We start from the raw sequence: 22,044 nt of genomic DNA, 5'->3' as shown, positions 1-22,044 counted from the left end.
AGGCTCCACTGTTCCAACGACCAACATGGGCGGTAAGAAGGAACTGAGGAGCGGTTGGGTCGGCAGGGGTATATATCAGGCACCATAGTGGCGCCGCTCCAGGGGGCAACCTGCCGGCCCACCGAGTGTTGCTAGGGTAAAAGTTTCTCCAACGAACGTGCACGCAGCGCGCGCACACCTAACTGGAATGGATATGAGCAAGCACTCGAAGAAGAATGTGTGGTTCTATTTCCTCTTTCATTTTTCTTTTCTTTTTTAAACAGACTAGAAGACATCTTTTTTGTGTTGACTCTCAAACATGTAAATATTACCCCAAAACAAGGGCAAATTGGGGAAAATATTTAAAAGCAATGTATTATTTACTTATTTATCTGAAGTGGGCAACTATGTACTGATTGCTACAAGATATTTTCTGTGTAGCTTTCTGAATCATAATGACCAGTGAGACCTGGAACACAGTTAACTACCTGGAGTACTAACCATAAAGATTGAAGTTCCCTATAATGGAAGCACGGCTAGCAGCTGGACATTTTTGTACCCATAAAAAAGGTGGGAATTCTTGACTTCAAACATAGTCAGCTCTACCAAATCTTCAATATTTAGATAAGCAATTTTTGTTCGGAGCATTGTCTGCAAATGGATAAATTGAAGTGTGGGATAAGGAATTGTTATTCTATTGTAATAGGGTGATGAGCTCCCTAGTCAACAGCATTACATGTAAGTTGGTTCTTTTTTCTTGGATGCGGAAGATTTTAAATTGTCTGGGTAACAGATAATGAGAAACGTCCTGATGCACAGAGGGCTGAGCTGAATAGCCACAGGCTCCCTCTCAAGAGAGCCTGGGCACTATTGGGATTAACATGAGGAGGCAGAAGCCTGGCTCTTGCAGTGAGCTCAGGCTACTTATTTATTCATGGTGCAAATGAGCAGATAATGCCTTAAATTAGGTGATTTTTGTAGCTGGCAATTTTTTCCCTTTTTAATCTATTTAAATAAAGAGATGTTTTTATATACCTATCCCGATTCTTCCCTGCAAGTCCCCACTTTTCCCACTAGCTTTGGGACTCTAATGATACTTTGGTAATGCTACCGTTTTCCCACATGTTCACTAAGGTGTCCAAGAATGCCGTGTCCATTCTAATACAACTGAAGAGATGAAAGTTGGGACATGAAGCCTTAAGGACGAGGGTACGCATGGGGGAAAATAGTGGTGGACAATCCCACCAGCCCCTATGTCTCACATAAAGGCATAAAAGCCTCCACCTCCATAAAAAAAAACACTTAATGGAAAAATATTTCCTGTAAATTCACAATACTGCTTATGAGATGGCTTGGTTCAAACAGCCATTGTGTTTTCTTTGGGTTCTGTTATTCTGAGCTGGCTTATGCTTTTCTTCACTGCTGAAGTATCGTTAGGCAGACTCACTGAAAAGTTTTATTTAATGTTGTTAGCTTTTAGCTTTGTCATTTGTATCCAGAAAGAAATATAATTCTAAAATATAATTTATACTGGAAAAGTAATCACAGAATTTGTTGTTAATTCAATTTAAAAAGCCTCATCTGTTTACATTAATCCTGTTTTAGAGCTTTACAGTTCTTCTTTGTTTTAACTGTCGCCAAAAAGGGGACTAAATCTTGCACTATTTTCTTTTCCTAAGTAAAATTAAATTGATGGATTTATAAATCAGCTTTATAAATAACTATGACTTCTAGCAAAAGAAACAGGGAAACTTAAGCCAACTTTCTTATATATACTTTCCTCCAAGCTCTTCAGTCTCACTTTAAAAGAAAATGATTGAATGCGTTATGGTGACTCATTCCATGTCCAGACAACTTCTCATCTCAGAATAACAATAGGACTTTCACCTGTGCTAACAAAATTCTTGCTAAGACACAGTAGCTAAATACTTTCTGCAAGAGCATGCTTGGGTAAGGGCAAGTTTAGCTTAATTGAAAAGGGTACCAACATATATGAAAGGTATTTTGGTGGTCCAGCAAACAGCATACACAGTATAGTAGCTAGTCCAACTAGAAAGGAAAGCACAAATTCTTCAGGCTGACATAAGTACTATGGGCAGTAACTATAGGATGAGGAGTCCCTGTGCTGCTTCACATTGTGGTGAACATCATGATGTGAACCCACATTCCTTGTGACCAAAAGTTTGCCCCAGATTACATGTTGTATTTATGAATCATGGCAACATCTTTGTTTCTATCACATTGTCTTCTGGTCTTTTGGTTTCATCACTTATTGCTGATGTAATGTTCAACACATCTGACTTTCCCATTGTGCACAAGCCTTGGAGAACTATCCCTAAATTCAGCTCCCCTAGTGAGCGTCTCCTACCTATGCAACCCACCTTGCCATTCACAATCTCCAGTCCAATGGCATCTACTTTAGCACTACTGATTCCAAGAAGAACTCCATTCATAGCCCTGGTGCGGAACTCAAATGTAACGTTCACATCAGATCGGACTTTATAACCTTCTTTGACTGAAAAATACATGATAAGCATAAAGTAAAAGATTAGGTATGTGACAGATATAGCAATGTTCTGCAATATATCTTTGTATTGTATTGAATTTATGTATCATTGTGGGCCAGGGATTGTATGTAATTCCATGGGGTAGGGTAACCACAGCCCCTCCAGAAACTAAGAACAGTGGGCAAATTCTCTCAGGTTGAAACAACCCAGAGAGGCACCAACTCCTGTGGCAGGCTTGCCTATACTAGTTCAAAGTGGATTCTCCAGAGGCAAGTCCTTCTTTCTGATGCAGCAAACAGATAGAACCCTCTGTCCAAGGGGAGGGTCCCAATCGTTAGTGAAAGGTTCAAAGGACTGACACGGGCCAGAATCCTTATGGAAATGGTGGGAGTGATCTCTGGTAAACTTCTGAGAGAGAGAGAGTGAGTGTGTGTGTGTGTGTGTGTGTGGGTTCTTTATTATTTTTAATATATTATTTTTCTGTAATGCTTTTACCCTAAGAATAAATGTATTTGCTTAGAGAAAATCGTCTGGTAACTTAGCACTGTGAGCAATTAAGTTGTTTATTAAAGACTGGCAGCAGGGAGGCCGCATGGAAAAGCTCCAGCAACAGGAAGCCTTCCCCACTGCCTGAGCCTTTCCCTGCAGTGAGGAAATATTCCATCAGTGGCGTGGCACAGGACACCATACTGCTAAAAACAGCACTGTGTGGGCATGTAGAGAGATGTATAGGGTGCATATCCACAGGGTTTAAGCATATCTTTACTCCCCTAAGCAGTGCCTTACCATCTACCCTGCTATCTGTACCCATGCTAGGGGGGCATGCAGTGTTTATACTCTATAAACGGGTGTGAGGAAAGCGCAGTGCAGATGTGCCCTAAGAGTGAGTGCCATTGCATGGAGGGGGAGTACAAGTGCAGTTGCCCTGAACTGTGACAAGTAATCAATAGTACATGTAATAATTAATAGGCATGTTAATTACCCTGAATGGACAGGGTTTGTGCTGAGTCTCTGGAAAGCTGTTTGTAGACTATAATCCAAATTCAGGAACATGTAAAGTGATGAGAGTTAAAATTCCCTTACATGCGGTGAAGTTCCCTTTCACTCATTTAGATTCTTACATCAGTACACTGGGCTTAAGTAGATCTAAGGGAGTTTACATTGGTGTAGTTCAATATGTTGAGGGAACAGAAAAAGTCAGAGGTGCAGGAACATTTTGTATTGGGGGAGAGGGGGGTGCTGAGAGCCATTGAACCAAACTGTAAGCCCCGAAGATGATGGAAACCACTTCAAGCCAGGAGGTGTGGCAGCACCACCAGTTCCAGCACCTATGGAAAAAGTGTAAAGTGAGCCCCATCCTTTTTCAAATTCACTCCTTTATACCTTCTGATTCCTCAGCCTTTAAATTGCACCAGTTTAAACTCTTACATACAATCTTGGACATAAAGGGGGAAGAAGTCAGTTAGAAATACATAGCCAGAATAGACAATAGTTGAATGAAGTGTCATTTAATTATGTTTGTTGCGTCTAGACATAAAATTGATGTGTTTTCATGAGCACTAATTCAATAAGCTATTGATTCTATTAATGACACTTACCTAGAGCAGCAAACCCACTTCCATTAAAGAAAGTGCCTTCCTGTGCTGTTGCATAACATTTATTCACAGCAAGGATGGAGACGGGGCTCTGTTTGTCAAGTTGCTTGTTGTTAATCATCACACTGCCAATGCATGCAGGGATACTGTGAGTGACCTAAACATAGTGAGATATGACAGTTAATACATAAGGCAAATTTAGAGTGACCAGATGTCCCGATTTTATAGGGACAGTCCCAGTTTTTGGGTCTTTTTCTTATATATGCTCCTATTACCCCCCACCGCATGTCCTGATTTTTCACACTTGCTGTCTGATCACCCTAGGCAAACTGCAGGCTGATCTCTCACAGCAATGCCTGATATCACTGTAAACTAAGGATTCTCTTAAGAGAACATTCAGGGATTTAAAGCACCAACATAATTATTTATATAGTGCCGCAAATGTATATGATGACTTACAGCAATAAAAACAGAGTATATCAAAACTGCCTAGAAATGCTAATAGTCAAAGACATATGTTTGAGGGGCCTAGTCCTTCTGTGACACAAATAAATGAGAGGGTTGCCACTGCCATTAACGGAAACAGAGAACAAGCTCATAAATTAAAGGCGCTTGAATTTCCTTCAGTACGTTATTATGAAAATCACTAGTATTTCTAACCATTGTTTTGATTAAATTATAGATTCAAAGTGTTCACATCTTTGTTAGCCTGTAATACAGTAAGTCCAATTATGGAAGAGGTAAGTGTGAAGTTACAATACACAAGGAGACAGAATTGCCATAGATAACAGACCATCTAGTCCAGTATCCTGTCCCAGTCAGTGACCAGTACCAGGTGCTATAGAGAAAAGTGAAAGAAACCTGTACTGGAAAATTATGCTTCCTAACCCCAGATAGTTGGGGCTTAGCTTATGCTATGAACCATTTGGGTTATCTCCTATAAATTTTTAACAAAGATATTTTCAAAAGAAATCTTACATTTCCAATATTTCTAGCTGTATAATCTAAAGGAAGCCCTCCCAGATAAAGCTTCCCCTCCACATCCAACGTGTTACCATCTCCCAGAGCATTAACTGCTGCAGATTCCTGTCCATCGACGGTGATTATGCCTTTTCGTTTACCATACTCTGTCTTTACCTAAAAGAAATAGCAAAGTTTGTATCAACCTGCTGCCCACAATAAGAGTAGACAAGATCCATTTCTGAAGATGATTTCAGAGACTAGATTGAGTTAGCATGCTGTATTTGGAGTTACTCTTAGAAGTCATCCACAAGTTGAGGTTATTTCAGAATGCAACAGCATTACTGCTCAAGGGCCTACATCCCCAAATCACTGACACTCAAACACTCCATGGCCTGCACTGATTGCCTATTGTCCTGCAAGTGCATTTCAAGGTCTTACTATTAGTATTTAATGCATTAAATAAAATAACAAGTCTATTTTAGCTTTATTTAAGTCAGCTTCAAAACTGCTGGTGGGGACCATAATTCTGTAATATTCTGCCCCTCAACATATACTAGAGCTCATCTGTGGTGTCTCTGACTGTAGCTCATCTTTGTTTTCTTTGTGTGGCAGCTTACGTTGTCTGTTGCTCTACTTGTATTAGGCATGCAAGACAATATTCCGAGGATTCCCAGGCTGGATGTGGAAGGTGGTACCTCTGTGCCATCCATCCCCACAGAAGTCCCCTCAGGTCTCTAGCCATGGAGAAGAAGGGCAAGGACTAATGGGATGTATATAGTCTTCCACACCAGACTCAAGAAAAACTCACGCTAAAGTTAATGCTGATAGAGTTAGTTCTAACCTTTGTGTGTAGCTCCAGTGCAGCGTGGAACCCAACCTCCTCACAAACGGAGGAGCCTCTCAGAGACAAGGGGATCCAGCAGACCTCTGCTGACAGGGAACCAGAGAGAGGGGCAAGGTATAGAGATACAAGGTCTCTGCACTGAATCTCTATTGGATTCCCTGACATCTGTGGCCAACACACTCGCTTTCTCTACATTGCACCAACCCTTGCCCCTTGATGGAGGAATCTGCAGAAAAATTCTGTGATGAACCTGCTAAGCAGGGACTACATTTCCAATGAGTTCCCTACCCACTGCACATCCCCTTCCTCCTGGCCAGGTGGGAGGAAGGACTCTGAACAAGGAAATGACGAGGCATCTTTGGGATGCAGCAGCGAGTAGTGAGGATCTGCAGGGAAGCTGAGTGCAGATAGGGAATTCCCCAGGAACTGTGAGCAGAGCTGTGTGTGGAACAAGCTGCGTCTGCCAGACACTATAGCTGGGTGTAGATCTGTGTAGGATCTGGGGAGCAACAATGGCTGGAGAGCAACCCAGTGCAGCAAGGTCCCAATAAGAGACACTAACTGAGCCTGGCCTGGAAACCTGCAAGCTCCTATTTGCTTGAAAAGAGACCAGACTGAAGAGAGAGACCCAGGAACTAGGCATGAAGATCCCTGACTCAACTGGACTGTCTCAAGGCTCTAACAAGAACTGCTACTGTTCTCTTTGAACTGTAGCTGTTTAAGCCTCTGTACCTATAGTATTTGCAACCTTTCCCTTTCCCTCCAGACCTAGTTAAATACCCTTTTCCCTTAATCACATGTCTGGGTGATTATTCAGATCCACAAGGACTAGCACCAGAAGGCCGAGCTGTTGAAGCACCTGAAATGTTTGCCTCCAAATCATGGTACACCTACCATGTTACTGGCACCTTAGGGGTTCGGTGTACTTCAGCCCTGAGTAGCCCTAATACTTACAACTCCATGTGGGTAAACTCAGAGTTTCCAAGCCACTCTGAAGGATTTTCACATAGAAATAAAATAATTTAAATAATTTTCTCTGAATAAGCTGAAGTACTTTGTAGGCTACAAGGTGCAGGACTAACTTCACAGTTAATAAGAATAAAAAAGAGAAGTCCATTAGTCAGTGGCCAAGTCCTGCATACAAACACTCTTGCTAATGTGTGAACAAGGCAAGCAAAATTGATTGCAGGTGAGTTCAAGCCTCGTGGGTACCTACCGTGTGCCATTTGCCATCACTGATGGCCGCAGGGTGAAAGGCTACTGCTTTTCCTTTTCCAAGATCAAATAAGAAATAGAGTTGTCCCCCATGAAGCTGAAGGGCTGCATAGTCAATCTGGTTCTGGTGAGCCAGGTAGTAAATCAGGCCACTAGTGGCAAACGTTCTCAGATTCAGCTGGACAGAAAGTCTAGACAATAAAAACAGATTTTTTTTCAAATCCTTGTTCTATAGTGATAGAAAACTTCCCTTAAGACTAAAAGTTATTGGTTTAAAAAGGACCAGAGCAAATTATAACCCACTAGATATGTTTGAGAGCATAACCAATAGAGTTTCCACAATAAAAAGTAATTCCATATATCAGAAACACACAAACAGCTTGTCACAGGGTTAGTGGGTTCTTTAAGAGGGTTGGATTCAGCCACACTTTTGGGGGAGAGGAGGGATAGCTCAGTGGTTTGAGCATTAGCCTGCCAAACCCAGGCTTGTGAATTCAATACTTAAGGGGGCCACTTAGGGATCTGGGGCAAAAATTGGTCCTGCTACTGAAGGCAGGGGGCTGGACTCAATGACCTTTCAAGGTCCCTTCCAGTTCTAGGAGATAGGTATATCTCCAATTTTTTTTTTTTTAAAGGCTCAGCCCACCTCTCCAGGTAAAGGAAATGAGCCCTGGGCTAACCTGGTAGAAGCTTGTGACTCATAGCAAGGCCTGCTGGGATATATAGAGAAGCCTGAGTTCAGGGAGAGACTGAAAAGATCAGGGAGATGCTTCTTAGCACATAGACAGATATCTAGGGAGTGTATATAAGAGCAGGGTGGGAAGGCTGGAAACCAGCCTACTGGTGGAAAAACTGAGCACGAAGACTCTCCTTAGCTCTCAGAGCAGGTGGCCGGAGGAGTGAGTGCAGAAGGGGGTTCCTACAGGGCATCCAGAGGGAACTGAGGAAGAAGTTTCTGGAATAAGACCTGACTGGAATATTTTGGGAGGAAGAGGAAAACGCTGTGAGAGATTTAGAAGCCCACAAGGGGCACAAAGGAGAGCTATGCCTGAAGAGGAAGTCTGAGAGACTGATTTTGAGTTAAACTATTACTTTATGTTAATAAAGAAGATCCTGGGAGATTAGTGTAATTACAATCCACCAGGTTTGGTGCTTTAGTTGATAATGGCAGAGTAAAGAAACTAAGGCAGAGGCAAGGTCTGACGCTGGGTTTGGGGAGAAACCCTGCTACACAACTCCTTCATAGAAATTGTTCTCTATTATGCAGCTAAACGCAAGACTATGTGTCATGTGTAATTCAAGATATACCTACTTCCTTCTGACGGCTGACTGATTAAAAAGCAGTACTACGTGGCTCCCTTTAGCAAGGCCAAACTGGTGGGCACCGGGAACATGATCTGGTATTGAATCCTGTGCACACTGTCCCTGTTAATGAAAGAGCTTCATTAAAGAGAATACTCCACAAGAGGTATTAAAATATTTTGTTGCTTAAATAGTACTGTTTTATGGCAACCTAGCTGTGCTGTATTCTCCGTGTGCAACTGCCACACTGGAAAAATGTGAAGTGTACTGTAATAGCAATCACCTGACCTCTCAGATGGTTGGGACATTTGGCAGGCACAAAGAAAACTAGTTATAATGACTAGCCCATGCTTCACAGCACTAACACAAAAGTCTCTGCTAGTTAGGTGTTATAGCTTTTGATTTATTAATTTACTTCCAGTCTACTTATTCATTAGTCTCTCAGTCTTTGTCTCTGGGAGGTCAGAGCAGAATTTTGGTGTGAAATTCCTTAGTTACTCTTGGGGAGATATTCTCACTTATTCAGAGCATCAATAGCTCTGAATCAGAGTATGAAACGAAATTATGATACAGGTCTCAGATGGCTTAGCATTTCTTTTTATAGGCATGTGGTATAAAATCCACAAAACCTATGCCCTCCTCCCACATAAAAATGATTACCAGACACTCAGGAAACACTCAGTCATAAAATACACAGCCCCAGAAAGAGAAAAGTAATGTTGCATCATGTTATTGGGAATGTAACACACACCGGTATTGTGCGAACTACACACAGACCCAAGACTCACAGGTAAAGACTGATATGATTATTGATCCTGTGCCTCCACAGTGGTCTGGGCTTCCTCCTCAGCAATGAAAGCATGGCAGGGACTAGCAACTGTATGCACATGACCACTGAGTTTTTATGGTGACATAACATCGATTCAATCAACTTTAATTTGCACTGCAAATCTCAACACAGATCCACTTTGGCAGGAGAACACGCCTAGAATAGCAACTACTCTCTAACTTCACCTGCCTTGAGGGCTATATCCCCCTTTTTTTATGGAGAACTCCTCAGTTGCAAACGTACAGGTGGCTGATCACTGGCACATTTAACCGCATATCCCTGCCTCATGGTCTTCCAGGTGTAAGGCCCAGAAGTGACTGCTGTACAGAGGTATAGTTTGATATACTATTGCTTTTTCTCTTACAAACCATCTTTTCAAGCCCTTGTTCATGTCCTTTACATTCATCTCTCTCTCTCCATGGCACAGAATGGAAGTAAGTGTATGGCTCTGTATTTGGGGTTAACAAAAACATAGCTAGGATAGACCTTGCTCCCCCATCAATACTCACTTTGCCGATAGGGGCAGCATGCACTAAGTTTGTAGCATGTACTCTCTCAGTATTGGTAAGGGGCCACAGAGGAACTGGCAAAGGCTGCAGTTCTGGTTGAATCTCAATATCTTCTGCTTGGATGGCAGGTTTAGGCTTCTCTGAAAGCAAGCAGCTGTCCATATCCACATGCTTGTACCTCACGGCAGTGGTGAAATCCAGAAGCCTAGGTTTACAAAGGAGAGGGCTCTGAGGCCACGTCTATACGATGCGCCATATCGGCGCGTTACAATCGATTGCTCGGGGATCGATATATCGCGTCTCATCTAGACGCGATATATCGATCCCTGAGCGCGCTTACATCGATTCCGGAACTCCACCAAAACCAAAGGAGTTCCGGAATCGACATGGCGAGCCGCGCACATCGATCCCGCGCGGTGAAGACGGGTGAGTAGATCGATTTTAGATAATCGATTTCAGCTACGCTATTCTCGTAGCTGAAATTGCGTATCTAAAATCGATTTTTGCGCGTCGTGTAGACCTGGCCTGAGTAGAGGAAAGTACTTTACAAGAACTTATCCACTTGTCAATGGGTGAAGACTTGCATGTCAGTGGAAAATGCTTCAAAAGGTTAAGCACAGTGGGAGAAAATCATTAAAGAGTATCCTCTAATTCTATACAACAATATTCATGCAACAGTTTTCTTGTTTATCTTATTTGTGCATGCAAATCAGATCACTGGGAACCCAACTGTGTTTTGTGCAATGTATCTATATACACTAAAGGCACTTTTGAGTCTGACTGAATATCTGAAAATATGGCCAGCAACACTCATTAATGCAAGTTTGATACTAATCGCTTTTGCATTTTACTATTTATTACAGAGTGCTGGCATTATGCTTGCCCACAGTACAAAAAAAGAATTAGATATGGTCCATTCGCTGGAGATCTTATAGTCAAAAGCAACAGTTTATATTTTATATTCACAGATCTGCAGTTCCATTCTCCAAAAGAGTGCTGCCATTTACTCTGACTTACTGCATGTTAAAGATCAGATTTCTAATACAGCCGTAAAAAGATCCTGTCATCTTGAACCCAGAAATGCCCTCTCCTGCTGGAACCCCACCAGCGTAGAACTTGGAAATATTCATGGGGCTCGTTTCTGCCGACAAGCCAAGTCTCAGTTCTGCAGGATTACTTTCATCCACTTGTACTATTATCATCCTGAAAGAGTGAAGCGGAAAATCATTCAACAAGGAACTTATTTTCAACTTCAGTAATGACGTGCTAAGAAATAAAGATTCAGTGGCTCTGGAACACTTTTTATAGTGGGGGTGCTGAAAGCCAACAAAACTGTAAAGCGCTGGTCCCCACATCTTTTACCTCATGTCCCCCGTACTCCTGTCTAAAACCCTCTCTCGTCCCCTAGAGCTGGGGCTGGGAGCAGAGCCCCTGGCATGAGGCCAGCAGCCGGGACCCCAGGTGCAGGGCCAGCAGCCAGAACCCTGGGTGCGGAACCAAGAGCAGAGCCCCACTTAAGTACAGCACCCTCCACACACAAACCCTAGTTCCCACGCCTATGTAAAGATTCAGTGATTTTGATAATCCACCTACACTATTTACAGCTAAAGAGGTTCTTTGAAGAATATTTTATAATTTAGTAGGATGGATTTGTTGAGCAGCTTTAAAAATGTGACGACTAATCTGGTTACAGGAGTAAATTGGACATGTATGTTTCTTAGTCAAATAAGTAAATAGTCAATTAACTGTCTACTTTTTCTAGCAATATTTAGTACATTTAACTCAGGTGGTCCAGACTGTCTAAAGCTTTCAAGGGAGCTTTCATGCACAACTTAATCACTGGTAGTATGCAATTACCATATAAATCAGGACTCTTCCATTAACAACAGAAACACACAACCCTGATTATTCCACTGAAATGAGCTAGCTAAGTCAGTTCTTCAGGGAACATGGTGAACTGACAATGACATACAGTAATTAAACAAGTGGTACTGTTCACAGTCACATGTACCTCTTATTCCGGATCAGGATGACAGAATGTTCTTGCCCATCACTGTATGTTCCATTAGCAGGCTGGAGGATGATTTTTCTAGTACTTGCTCTGTCTCCTGCATTAATATGCACTGCAAGATGACCATCAATCAGCATGATGGAAAAGAAGGGCTGTGGAGATTTAATCATTCCATTAATTTTTTTACTGCAACTGTTTTCTTTCATACCCTATCAATAATACTTAAAGGGTGATTTGGTCAAGTCTGCTACCAAATTTTGGTGTTATAGACAAACTTTGATGAACTCCACAACCAAAAGAAAACATCCATCATTTATTTTATTTAATTTATTTGTTTTGTTTATTTTGAAATTTCAATGGAAACAGTTCAAAAATAAAATACCAAAACACAAACTGGCCCCTGCAGTGTTTGCAAGTCAAATATTGAAACACTTGTGACAGTGAATGAGAACAGATAAAAGCTAGAGAACTAAGCCTTCTGACTAAAGAGACATGAAAACTGAGAGTCCCCTTGTCCATGGTAAAAGCTCAGGTAAAAACCCAATCCCCTTATATCCCCATATGATAGTGCTAAAGGAAGCTGTGATGCTGTCCTTGGACGCTGCTTGGGAGCTCCTTCTTTCATATCAGCCTCCAAATAGCAAGTGTTTGATAAATTTGAATCCAACCACCACCACCTGCTGCTGGAAAGGTAAAGCGGCATTGTCTCTCTCTCTGTTCTCCCTCTCATTCCAGAGCCTCTTGGATGTTGTAAGTTGAGTGGGTCTCTACTACCCTACCTTTCTACCAACCTCCTGGCTGCTACAATCAGATGTCTGGGGTGCCTTCACTCTACTTCCTACCCAATCTCTGTGTTTGGGTCTTCCTCCCCACTGCCTGCCTCTGTTGCTGTTCATAGCTTTTCGAAGTAATAGCAGGGTGAAACTGACCTGATTCTTTTCAATTTCAACCTGTCCACATAGCAGCAGCAAAATCAACAATACTCTGTTCAGTTTTCACTCTGCCACAATTCTGCAAAACCATGAGCAGCAGCAGAGGTATTAGAGTTGTGTGTTTGCAGATTCAGGAACACAACACTGCATTGGTTTACCTTTGGCCCATATTTGGAAGACTTTCTTTGCAACCATCAGGGCTAGATATATTTTTTTAATTTGTAATGAAAGTTTACATTCTGAAAGAGTGGATGTCATTTGCTTGAAAAAAACTTTCTACTCACACCCCAGTGAATTTTTTTCTAGCATTGCTATGCAGTTTATATTCTTAAACTAAACAGGTGATCAGACATGTTGAAGCAAAGTTGTGAAAAAGTATTTAAGGTTTAAAAGCAGTTAGTACCAACCAAATGTGCTTGTCTGCGTCGTCGCTTCTCCATTCCTTTGCTGAGACCAGCCAAGATGATGCCACTACGGTTCTTAGTAGCAAAAGTTACCATCAGTTCTGATTCTGGAGACAGGGACTTAGGTAGCAACTCAATGTAGCCATCATTCAAGATGCTAACACTACGGATAGGCTGTTTTGCAAAAGGAGAGAAATAAATAATAGCTTTTGTCCCTTATGAGCTGTCCAGTGTGAAAGAACGATACCAATGGTGGACTAATTGATAATTTCTCAACAAATTGATACACTTCTACCCTCTATATTTAATCACAGACTATCAGAGTTGGAAGGGATCTTAGGAGGTCATCTAGTCCAATCCCCTGCTCAAAGCAGGACCAGTCCCCAGAGAGATTTTTGCCCCAGTTGGCCCCCTCAAAGATTGAACTCACAACCCTGCGTTTAGGAGGCCAACGCTCAAATCACTGAGCTATCCCTCCCCAAAAATACTGATTCATTGTTTAATACACAGCAATAATCAGAGTATAAAAACCCAACAGAGCTGCCAGAGTTTCCTACCTCCAGTATGCAGCCTTTTCTCACACCATACGAGTTTTTTAGCAAGTCAAAGGTAGAGCGGGATATTTCCAGGTTCTTAATGCATCCCACATATGTTCTTCTGTTAAGCCCTTTCCTGAAAGAAAAAAAATAGTTTCCATGGTAAAAACAAAACATTGGTTTAATAATTTAAATTGGGATTTATTGGGGAAAATGTAATGTTACATTATTCAACAGGAAAAGGAGAGATTGATTTAAAGGGCTGATCCTGCTTTTTAAAGTCAGGGTTAGTTTTCTCATTGTTTTTAATGGGAGCAAAATGTAGCTGCACAACATACATTAAATCTCATCTGAACTACCAAATCTAGAAGACACAGCACTAAAACATGAAACACACAAATGTACAGCAATGCACTGCAAAACCAAAGTATGACTCATTTCCAAAGCTGGTGGGGGGAAATGGGGGGGAGCATGGGGGGGGCGGAATCCTCAGCTGCAATGACACATGCTCAGTGAGGGAGGAGGTAAAGACACTCTATACCACCTATCCCACCCCTTCCTTCTTATTAGATCTGTCCGGGGAATAAATTGTTCTCTGGTGCAAGTTAGAACAATCTAAGACCTGGTCTAACTTGGACTGGCTCATTGTGCCTTCCTAGGCGTTCAGCTGTGGGCACTAATTATCCAGGCACAGAGATGACATATAAAAATCTAACTACCTCATTTGCAGGAAAAATCAGATATAGACTTTAGAGCCATAATACTGAGGGTGAATTGAAGCAGCTTGAAGAATTGACCAGTGTGGGTGTGTAATAGAGAAAGCATATGTTCTAAACTGGAGACATCCACAAATTATTTTTTTTAATGGCTCCTATTGGGATATTTTATTTTTGGTCATCCTTTAGTCCAAGTACAGAGACGGAGTTGCAAAAATTCCATTTTAAGATTTTCAAAAATCTTTGCTGAAGAACAGGTTTTTTTCCATTAACACTAGTTGGAAACCATGGTGTCTACATAAAAATTACATGCATTCAGACTATGGTTTTATTCGATTTTATTTCACACTTCAGTAACATATAGACTGATTTGGCTATTTTAAAAAGAAACAAGGTCCTCACTACTCTATCTATAGGTATTTTAAAGCCATAAATATTATAAACAGCACTGAAGTAATGACAATTGTTATTTAAAGTATAAAGACACTAAAGTATAAAGACATCAGCATGGACTACATCTTGTAGATGGTCAGTTGATCCTTGGCACTTAGTGGTTCTAATTAGGTAGTGTGGCCTAGAGGACAGAGCACTGGATTGGGACCCAAGAGCCTTGATCTGCTTGTAACTTTGGGGAGGTAATGTCACCTCTCTGCTTCAGTTTCCCCATCAGTAAAATGGTAACAATGATGCTTACCTCCCTTTGTAAAGCACTTGGAGATTCACTGATGAAAATAATAATGAGTAATGGCCAGATCCTCAGCTGGGGTAAACAGTCATAACTTAGTAACTTCAGTGGAACTATAAATTTACACAAGCTGAAGATCCTCCCCAATACTTACAAACTCGTAAACAGAGGGGAAAAACAGAAGGAAAAACAAACGCTGTACCTCACAGCCCTGGATCTTGGCAGTCCACCAATGTAAATTGGGTCCTTATCTGAGCGATTGAGGTCTGAGGCTACCCCAGGGGATTCTCCTTGCTTGGTTTCTTTATAATTAAGATTATATGCATCCATGACGGCCAAAACTCCTGCAAAGAAAGGAAGTACAGATCAACAGATAAAAACACTAAGACGTGATTTTCTCGCATGGCAATATTTTTGTATGAAACATATAACAATTTCCCAAGTAAAACAAATACAGGGATAATCATTTTTTTCACTATAGAAGTTGAATCTATTTTACTCTCAAGATTTTAGATAAGCTAGCCAGTTCTTTTACCAAAAACAAACAGATTTTGGAGAAACCAACAGAAAAGTATCTATATATAATAAATAAGGATATGATTCTGTCACGGCAGTTGCTGATCCCATTACTTTAATGGCCCTCCATGACTTCATCAGCTACAGCCCGCTGCAGTGGCAGGGTTGGAGCAGCTCTCAGCCTCTGCCCAGAAGCAGCAGCAGGACTGGAGTAGCAGCTGGTGGTCAGCCCCCAATGCAGGAGCAGTGGCCCAAAGCTGCAGAAGCAATGGCTGATGGCCACTGGGTCAGCCCGCAGGGGCCAGAGCAACTGTCTGGAGCAGTGGCCCAGAGCAGTGACCTGGCAGCAACTCAAGCAGTGGCCTGGGGACACCAGAGCAGCAGCCCAAGCAGCAGCCCACGGCCAGCGGAGATAGAGCAGAGGCTGGGACCAGAGCAGTAGCCAGTGACAGATCAGCCCCTAGGGCCGAAGCAGCGGCTGGGTCCACAGCAGCCCCAGGGTAGAGCAGCAGCCAGGCTGGGTTAACCACCACTGCAGGAGCAGCGGCAGGACTGGAACACGGCCAGCAATCAGCCCCTGGTGGGGTTCCCACTGGAGTCCTCCCCTCACAGATAGGTCATGGGCTTCCATGAATTTTTGTTTATTGCCTGTGCTCTGTCTGGGACTTTTATTAAAAACACCCATGACAAAATCTCAACCTTAATGAGATCGTGGGGATTTAAAACAAAATAGCCCCTCTGAATGGACATGCCCTCACTCTTCTGGGGAGGAGACTAACAAGCTCTGCTGCCCTGTTCAACACCAACAAGGGGCTCTGCAATGCTGGAGTGGGTAGAGTTTAAAAAGGGAAAACTGCCCCACAGGAAGGAGCGGTGAACAGGAGGAGGGCAGCTCTGCCTCCGAGACTGCTGACGGCAGAGACGGGCCAGCTGAGAGGGAGACAGCAGCAGGCCCCACCACTCTCAAAACTGCACAGCCCAACTACAAAGCAGTATGTCCCGACAGGAGGGGCCAGAGATTGACCCAATTAAAAGGCAATAAATGTGTTGACAGAATAAGCCCAAAGGGTTGAATCCAGAAAGCCTGCCTGATTGCCTGGCCATCGTTACCTCTCTAAATTTTCATACAGATTTCCCTCTCTAAGGGAAAAAGAGGGGAGAGGGCCTTTCTTTTGGCTGTTTGTTTTACTGAGAGAACCCCTCATGTGCTACAAACTGGGAGGAAGGACATTATAAATGAACAGAAGTGGGGCCCCTGCTCTCCCACACCTTCACAAAATCTTTAAACATAAAAAGGGGAAAGCTATTGTCTAAAATTTATCCCCATGAGTCACCAATAAATCCTGACCACAAATCTACTCCGTAGGTTTGGATAGTTAGGAGTTTTGCTAAACCCTCCATAGAATTCCTGCATTTTAGGTGCTTAAATGCACTTGTTCTCCTTTGGCTTTCCTTAACATTCTCGCTGTGCCTAAGAGCACTGTCTTCTGGAGGTCACTGATCATGATGTCTTGTATCCTAATGTGTTCTTGAATTGTTCATTCATATCCTTAGGAATTGCTCCAAGTACTCCAGTAATCACTGAGATCTTATTTGTTCTAGTCTTCCATAATTGTTCCACTTTGTGGCAGAGTTCTTCATACTTCACCATCTTCTCTTCTTGTTTTATTTTTTTTTTTTAATGTTTCTGGCTGCTAGTAGGCAATATCAATTGCCATGTTCTCGTTTGTCTTTTCTACAAAAACTGTGCCAAGCCTCTTTGCCTGCACTGTTTGGTCTGTGAAAATTGCCAGATCCCATAAAATCTTAACCTCTTCATTCTCTAGAGCTCTTTAAATGTGGTGGACATAATACCACATGTTTCATTTAAATCTGTTATTTGGCTCAGAGGTTCCAGCGAAGCCACTTGGTGATCTCACTGTGTCTGGTCATATATTCCCTCCCAGCTCTTGCAGGAGCTCAACACATGTGGCACCATCACGTCCTGTTCGGAACATATACTGCAGTTTGGGAGGAGTTATGTCGGTCAATTTTGTTTCCAATGTAATTAACCCTTAAGGGTGCACTTATAATGAGGCCCTCTGTCAATCTCTTGAGGTATTCTTTTACTACAGTTAAGGGAAACTGCACCTGCATGCCCAGCTTGGGGCGGCAAGCCCCGGGGGGCGCTCTGCCAGTGCCACAAGGGCGGCAGGCAGGCTACCTTCGGCGGCTTGCCTGCAGAGGGTCCACTGGTCCCATGGCTTCAGAGGATCTCCCGCAGGCTTCAAAGCTGCAGGACCAACAGACCCTCTGTAGGTAAGCTGTCAAAGGCAGCCTGCCTGCCGTGCTTCGGGCGGCAAAATGCCTAAAGCCACCCCTGTGCCCAGCTGGCCCCTCTCTTGGGCAGAGACCCATGTCTCTCTCCCTCCTGACCAGGCTATTTCCAGGTTGCACAGCTCCCTGCCTATGCTGTGAATTCCAGAGCAAAGTGAGACTGTGTTAGCAGGCTTGTTTTCCTATTTTCCTGAGTAATTGTGTAATTGCCACAAATAAATTACCACACAGCTCTTTCTAAGCAAGTGGATTTATTCCTAAAGTGAACACATTACAGAGAAAACACATTAAACCAATAGAAGAACCCACACACATGCTAATAAGCTTATCAGAGATCACTCTACCCCTATCATGGGCTCTGGCCAGTGAACAGTCCTTCAAACCCAACTGTGCGAAAATCTACACTACAAAATTAAATCAACCTAAGTTACATTGATGTACAGCCACTGTTGTAACTGAATTGGCTTTACCCATCCATACTACGCTCCGTGTGTCGGTGGTGTGCGTCCTCGACAGGAACGCTTGCACTGATTTAACTGTCAGTGTAGGGCACTGTGGAACAGTTTCTGAAAGGCAGCAACAATTTAAGCAATGTAATGTCTGCACTGGCATTGTGTTGATCTACCTACATTGACTTAAGAGCTATGCCTCTCTCAGAGGTGAAGTTAAGTCAGTGTAGTAGGCGAGTTACATCAGTGAGAGCTACATCTTAGTGTAGACACTTTCAGAGTTAGGTCAACGTATGCTGCCTTACGCTTACTCTTACTAATTCTGTAGTGTAGACCAGGCCTGCGACAGTCTTGCTTCAAACTAGGCTCTGTGAAAGTCAGCACCCTGGTCACTTAGAACACTGGAGCTCTAGGTGTGGCTAAGGTGGAACACAGCACTTACACCTGTTTGTAGCCTGACGAGTTAATGAGGTGATTAGATCACCAACCGGAGAACCCAGGAAGGGAAGCGGAAAGTTGAAAAGGCTAAGTCAAAGAGCAGAAAGCAGCTCCCCATAACTGAGGCTAGCTGGTTGTATTGTACCTGGAGCTTAAGAAAGAGAAACAATAAACACATGTGGTGAAGATACCTTGGTGGACCTGTGTGCTGACTAATTCACCCAGAGGGTTTACCAGCCAGGGTTTTCCTGGAGAGGAAATGGGACCCCATTCACACCCACCAAAAAGTTTTTCTATGGTCACAAGTTCATCAGCTGTTAGCTCAGAACAAGAACTCATGAATCTGTGAGTTACTGTTTTAGGCTGTTTGAGCCTTGTGATCCTGGGAATAGGTAATTCAGAGACAACGGACCACTCCCCATGATAAAGCTTCAAAAGATCCAGTCCAGATGTGGGCTTTTTCATTCACCTCCCTGCAAGTATTTCCTAGGAAGCCAGCTCAACTCCCAGATGGTTGTCTTAGCCCTTTGTTTAAAAGAATCCTTTGAAGTACATAACACTTCACCTTCCCATTAGTCATGTCTCCTAGACAAGTTACATACAATCCCACAGTAACACATAAACATTTACATTTTTAATACAGTGCGCTCCTAAAATACTTAAACTTAACAAGGTTTAACTTAATTCAGTAAGGTTTGTCCAGGATACTGTAGGAAGTTGTCACACTGTCATACCTGCTACAAGCCATAAGTTTGCTAATATTTGATCACTAATAGGTTCGATCTCTCACCATCACTCTCTGTGCACTGATTTCTGTGTAACTCTTTCAAGTCTTTCTTGGACAATTTGCTTTCTCTTTTCTTTTATGCTTTCTTGGGCTGGGACACATGCTTAGCTATTGTTTGTTATTGCGATCAGAGGATCTTCACTTTGGTTGATTCCTCATATAATTTGCTGTTATATTTTTCATTGTCTGTAGCAAACCTTTTTCTCCATCCTATCAGATGTACATCCTACCCACCTCTTGACTCTTGATTCATTACTCTGTGCATCACCAGGAGCTTTCTTGTTTGGATGTCAAATGTTTTCTTCTCTTGATTCCACTTGATTGCTCTGGCAGTGTATGGTACTACTGGAATCACCCACATACTAATGGCTCGGATTAAATTCTTCTATGTGAGTTTTAGCCTAAGAGCCATTCTTATTTGTCTGTAATATTCTTTCCTCACTTCTTCTTTAATTCCGCATGTTGTAACTTCAACAGTTCCCCCATTCCAAGGTATTTATAGAGGCCATGCTGAAAGATATCTTGGATAGTACCTTCTTGCATGCCATCTGACTGTACCACTTTCTCTTTACAAACACCAATGCAAATTTAGCCACTCTAACCCATAGCTTTATGTTTTATTATTAATTATTAATTATTATTATTATTAGAGTAGCACCTAGAAGTTGTGATGGACTAGAACCCCATTGTGCTCAGCGCTGCACAAACACTGAACAAAATGATGGTTCCTGACCCAAAGAACTGGACTGCAATGCATAGAGTACTGAATATCAATCAAGACAGAGATGGAATGTACAGCTAATGACCCGTTAGAGAAAAAGGTCTGCTATTAACCTTATGGACTCCTCTTGTGCACTTATAATGAGGCTGTGGAGGAAACAATTGACTATGAAAAAGATAACAGTGTTCTATCAGAGTATTCATATGTCACGCACCATTTTTGTGGTGCTCACTTGTTGGAATTACTTTCAACAAGAGAGCACCACAAAAATGGCTGTCAAAGAATGAATGTGCATTGGGAATAACCAGACAAAACTGGCATGGAATGGTGACATTCCTAATGACTACTTCAGACACTTATTTGTAAAATCATAAACATTTACTTTTCAGTCTGTGTCCTACCTTGCTTCTTGTTACGACTGAATGAGATTTTGTACCATGTTCCATTATTGTAACAATTTTCGGTTGTAAGCGTAAGAGGTCCTGAACCAAGATCAACAGTTAATCTAACTTTACCATCAACAATCTCTAGGGACAAGAAATCTCTCTGCAGAAAAAAATATACAGATACACTGAGTGAAAAAAAGTATGTAATAATGAATACTTCAAAGGTCTTGGGATATCCGTATAAAAAATTACAAGTGACTAATGTATCCAAAATATCTTATACTCAGGGCACCTACTTTTCCTATGTTCAGAAAATCTAATCTCTTTAATACCAATTTAATAATAATAGTATTAATAACAACAACATTAAGTTAGCAACAATCAGGGATCCTAGAAATCTGTTTGCCACGGAAAAATGCATAATTTGCATTTTTAGAGAGAGAATCTCGTTTTTACTATTGCCATGTGGGGCAGACAGCCCAAGTCCCAGTGACCCATTTCATTTCAGTCACAGAAAAACGTGGATTTTTATGTTTTTTTAATGGGAGAATTTTGCGTTTATCATGGGAAAAATAGGATCCCTGGTAATAATACTCTAGAAGGATATCCCGATGTTTGGATTCTTTTTGTTTTTACTCCATTACTATGCAGGGTGGTCTGACTCACCATCAGGATTGCTTACCCCATTTGCTGAGGCAGGTTTCAATAATTAATATCACATATACATTTGCGTTGTTGATTTTGGGCCTCTTGATAATATCTCCTTAGATTACTACCCTTTTTTAGCATATTTTGAATTATCATCATGGACTAGTACCCCATGGAGAATATTTATATTTTAATTCTATTGCTTCAAAGATATTCTCAAGGGTCAAAATTGTATAAGATATCCATGTCACAATACAAGGTGATAATTGGTTCCAAGACAGAGAAGCAGAAAGATGGGGGGAAAAATCAAACCTTTACACGGTCCATTTCCAAATACAATTTTGATCAATGTAAAATCTCAAACGTTTTCTTACAGTGCCATTAGAAGCAAGATACAGCAGGAGCCCATTAGGCGAAAAGGTGCTGAAAAACATGATTATCTGAGTCACAGTGGAACGGAGGGCCCTCTCCACAACTGAATATCCACTGCCATCAAAATGGAAAGAAGTGTCTTCATCCTGTGGGCTATAAAAATGAGAAAGGAGTTGCTGAAATGCTGAATACCACAGAACAGATTTGCATTTTTCCAAACACAATATTTCATATGCAACCTAGGAGAATGAAATCAGTTGGGGCAGCCACTAGCAATATAATTAGGAAGCGAGACCGCAGAAGGAGATTTGAATCTTGTATGTCATGAATAATTAAAGGCTTCCAGCCAAGCGCCACTTTTATTATTGAATCTCTGAATATCTA

General features: G+C 41.9%; 1 protein-coding gene across 1 annotated transcript in view; it reads right to left on the bottom strand.

The window, feature by feature from the left end:
• The window catches only part of LAMA1 (laminin subunit alpha 1), a 156,700-nt gene that overhangs the window by 10,552 nt on the left and 124,104 nt on the right, over positions 1-22,044 (bottom strand). Inside the window, exons 49-61 of the mRNA XM_032805243.1 lie at positions 21,663-21,813; positions 20,656-20,800; positions 15,230-15,371; positions 13,648-13,762; positions 13,094-13,264; positions 11,755-11,906; positions 10,761-10,946; positions 9,744-9,948; positions 8,416-8,528; positions 7,105-7,294; positions 5,060-5,218; positions 4,085-4,238; positions 2,361-2,494 (exon numbers count right to left, since the gene is read on the bottom strand). Coding sequence (XP_032661134.1) covers positions 2,361-2,494; positions 4,085-4,238; positions 5,060-5,218; positions 7,105-7,294; positions 8,416-8,528; positions 9,744-9,948; positions 10,761-10,946; positions 11,755-11,906; positions 13,094-13,264; positions 13,648-13,762; positions 15,230-15,371; positions 20,656-20,800; positions 21,663-21,813 — 2,017 coding nt within the window. The remainder of the gene's footprint in view (positions 1-2,360; positions 2,495-4,084; positions 4,239-5,059; positions 5,219-7,104; positions 7,295-8,415; positions 8,529-9,743; positions 9,949-10,760; positions 10,947-11,754; positions 11,907-13,093; positions 13,265-13,647; positions 13,763-15,229; positions 15,372-20,655; positions 20,801-21,662; positions 21,814-22,044) is intronic.

This window comes from Chelonoidis abingdonii, chromosome 2 (assembly GCF_003597395.2).
Source record: "Chelonoidis abingdonii isolate Lonesome George chromosome 2, CheloAbing_2.0, whole genome shotgun sequence".
Classification (NCBI taxonomy): Eukaryota; Metazoa; Chordata; order Testudines; family Testudinidae; genus Chelonoidis; species Chelonoidis abingdonii.
This window is presented reverse-complemented; position numbering and strand designations above follow the sequence as displayed.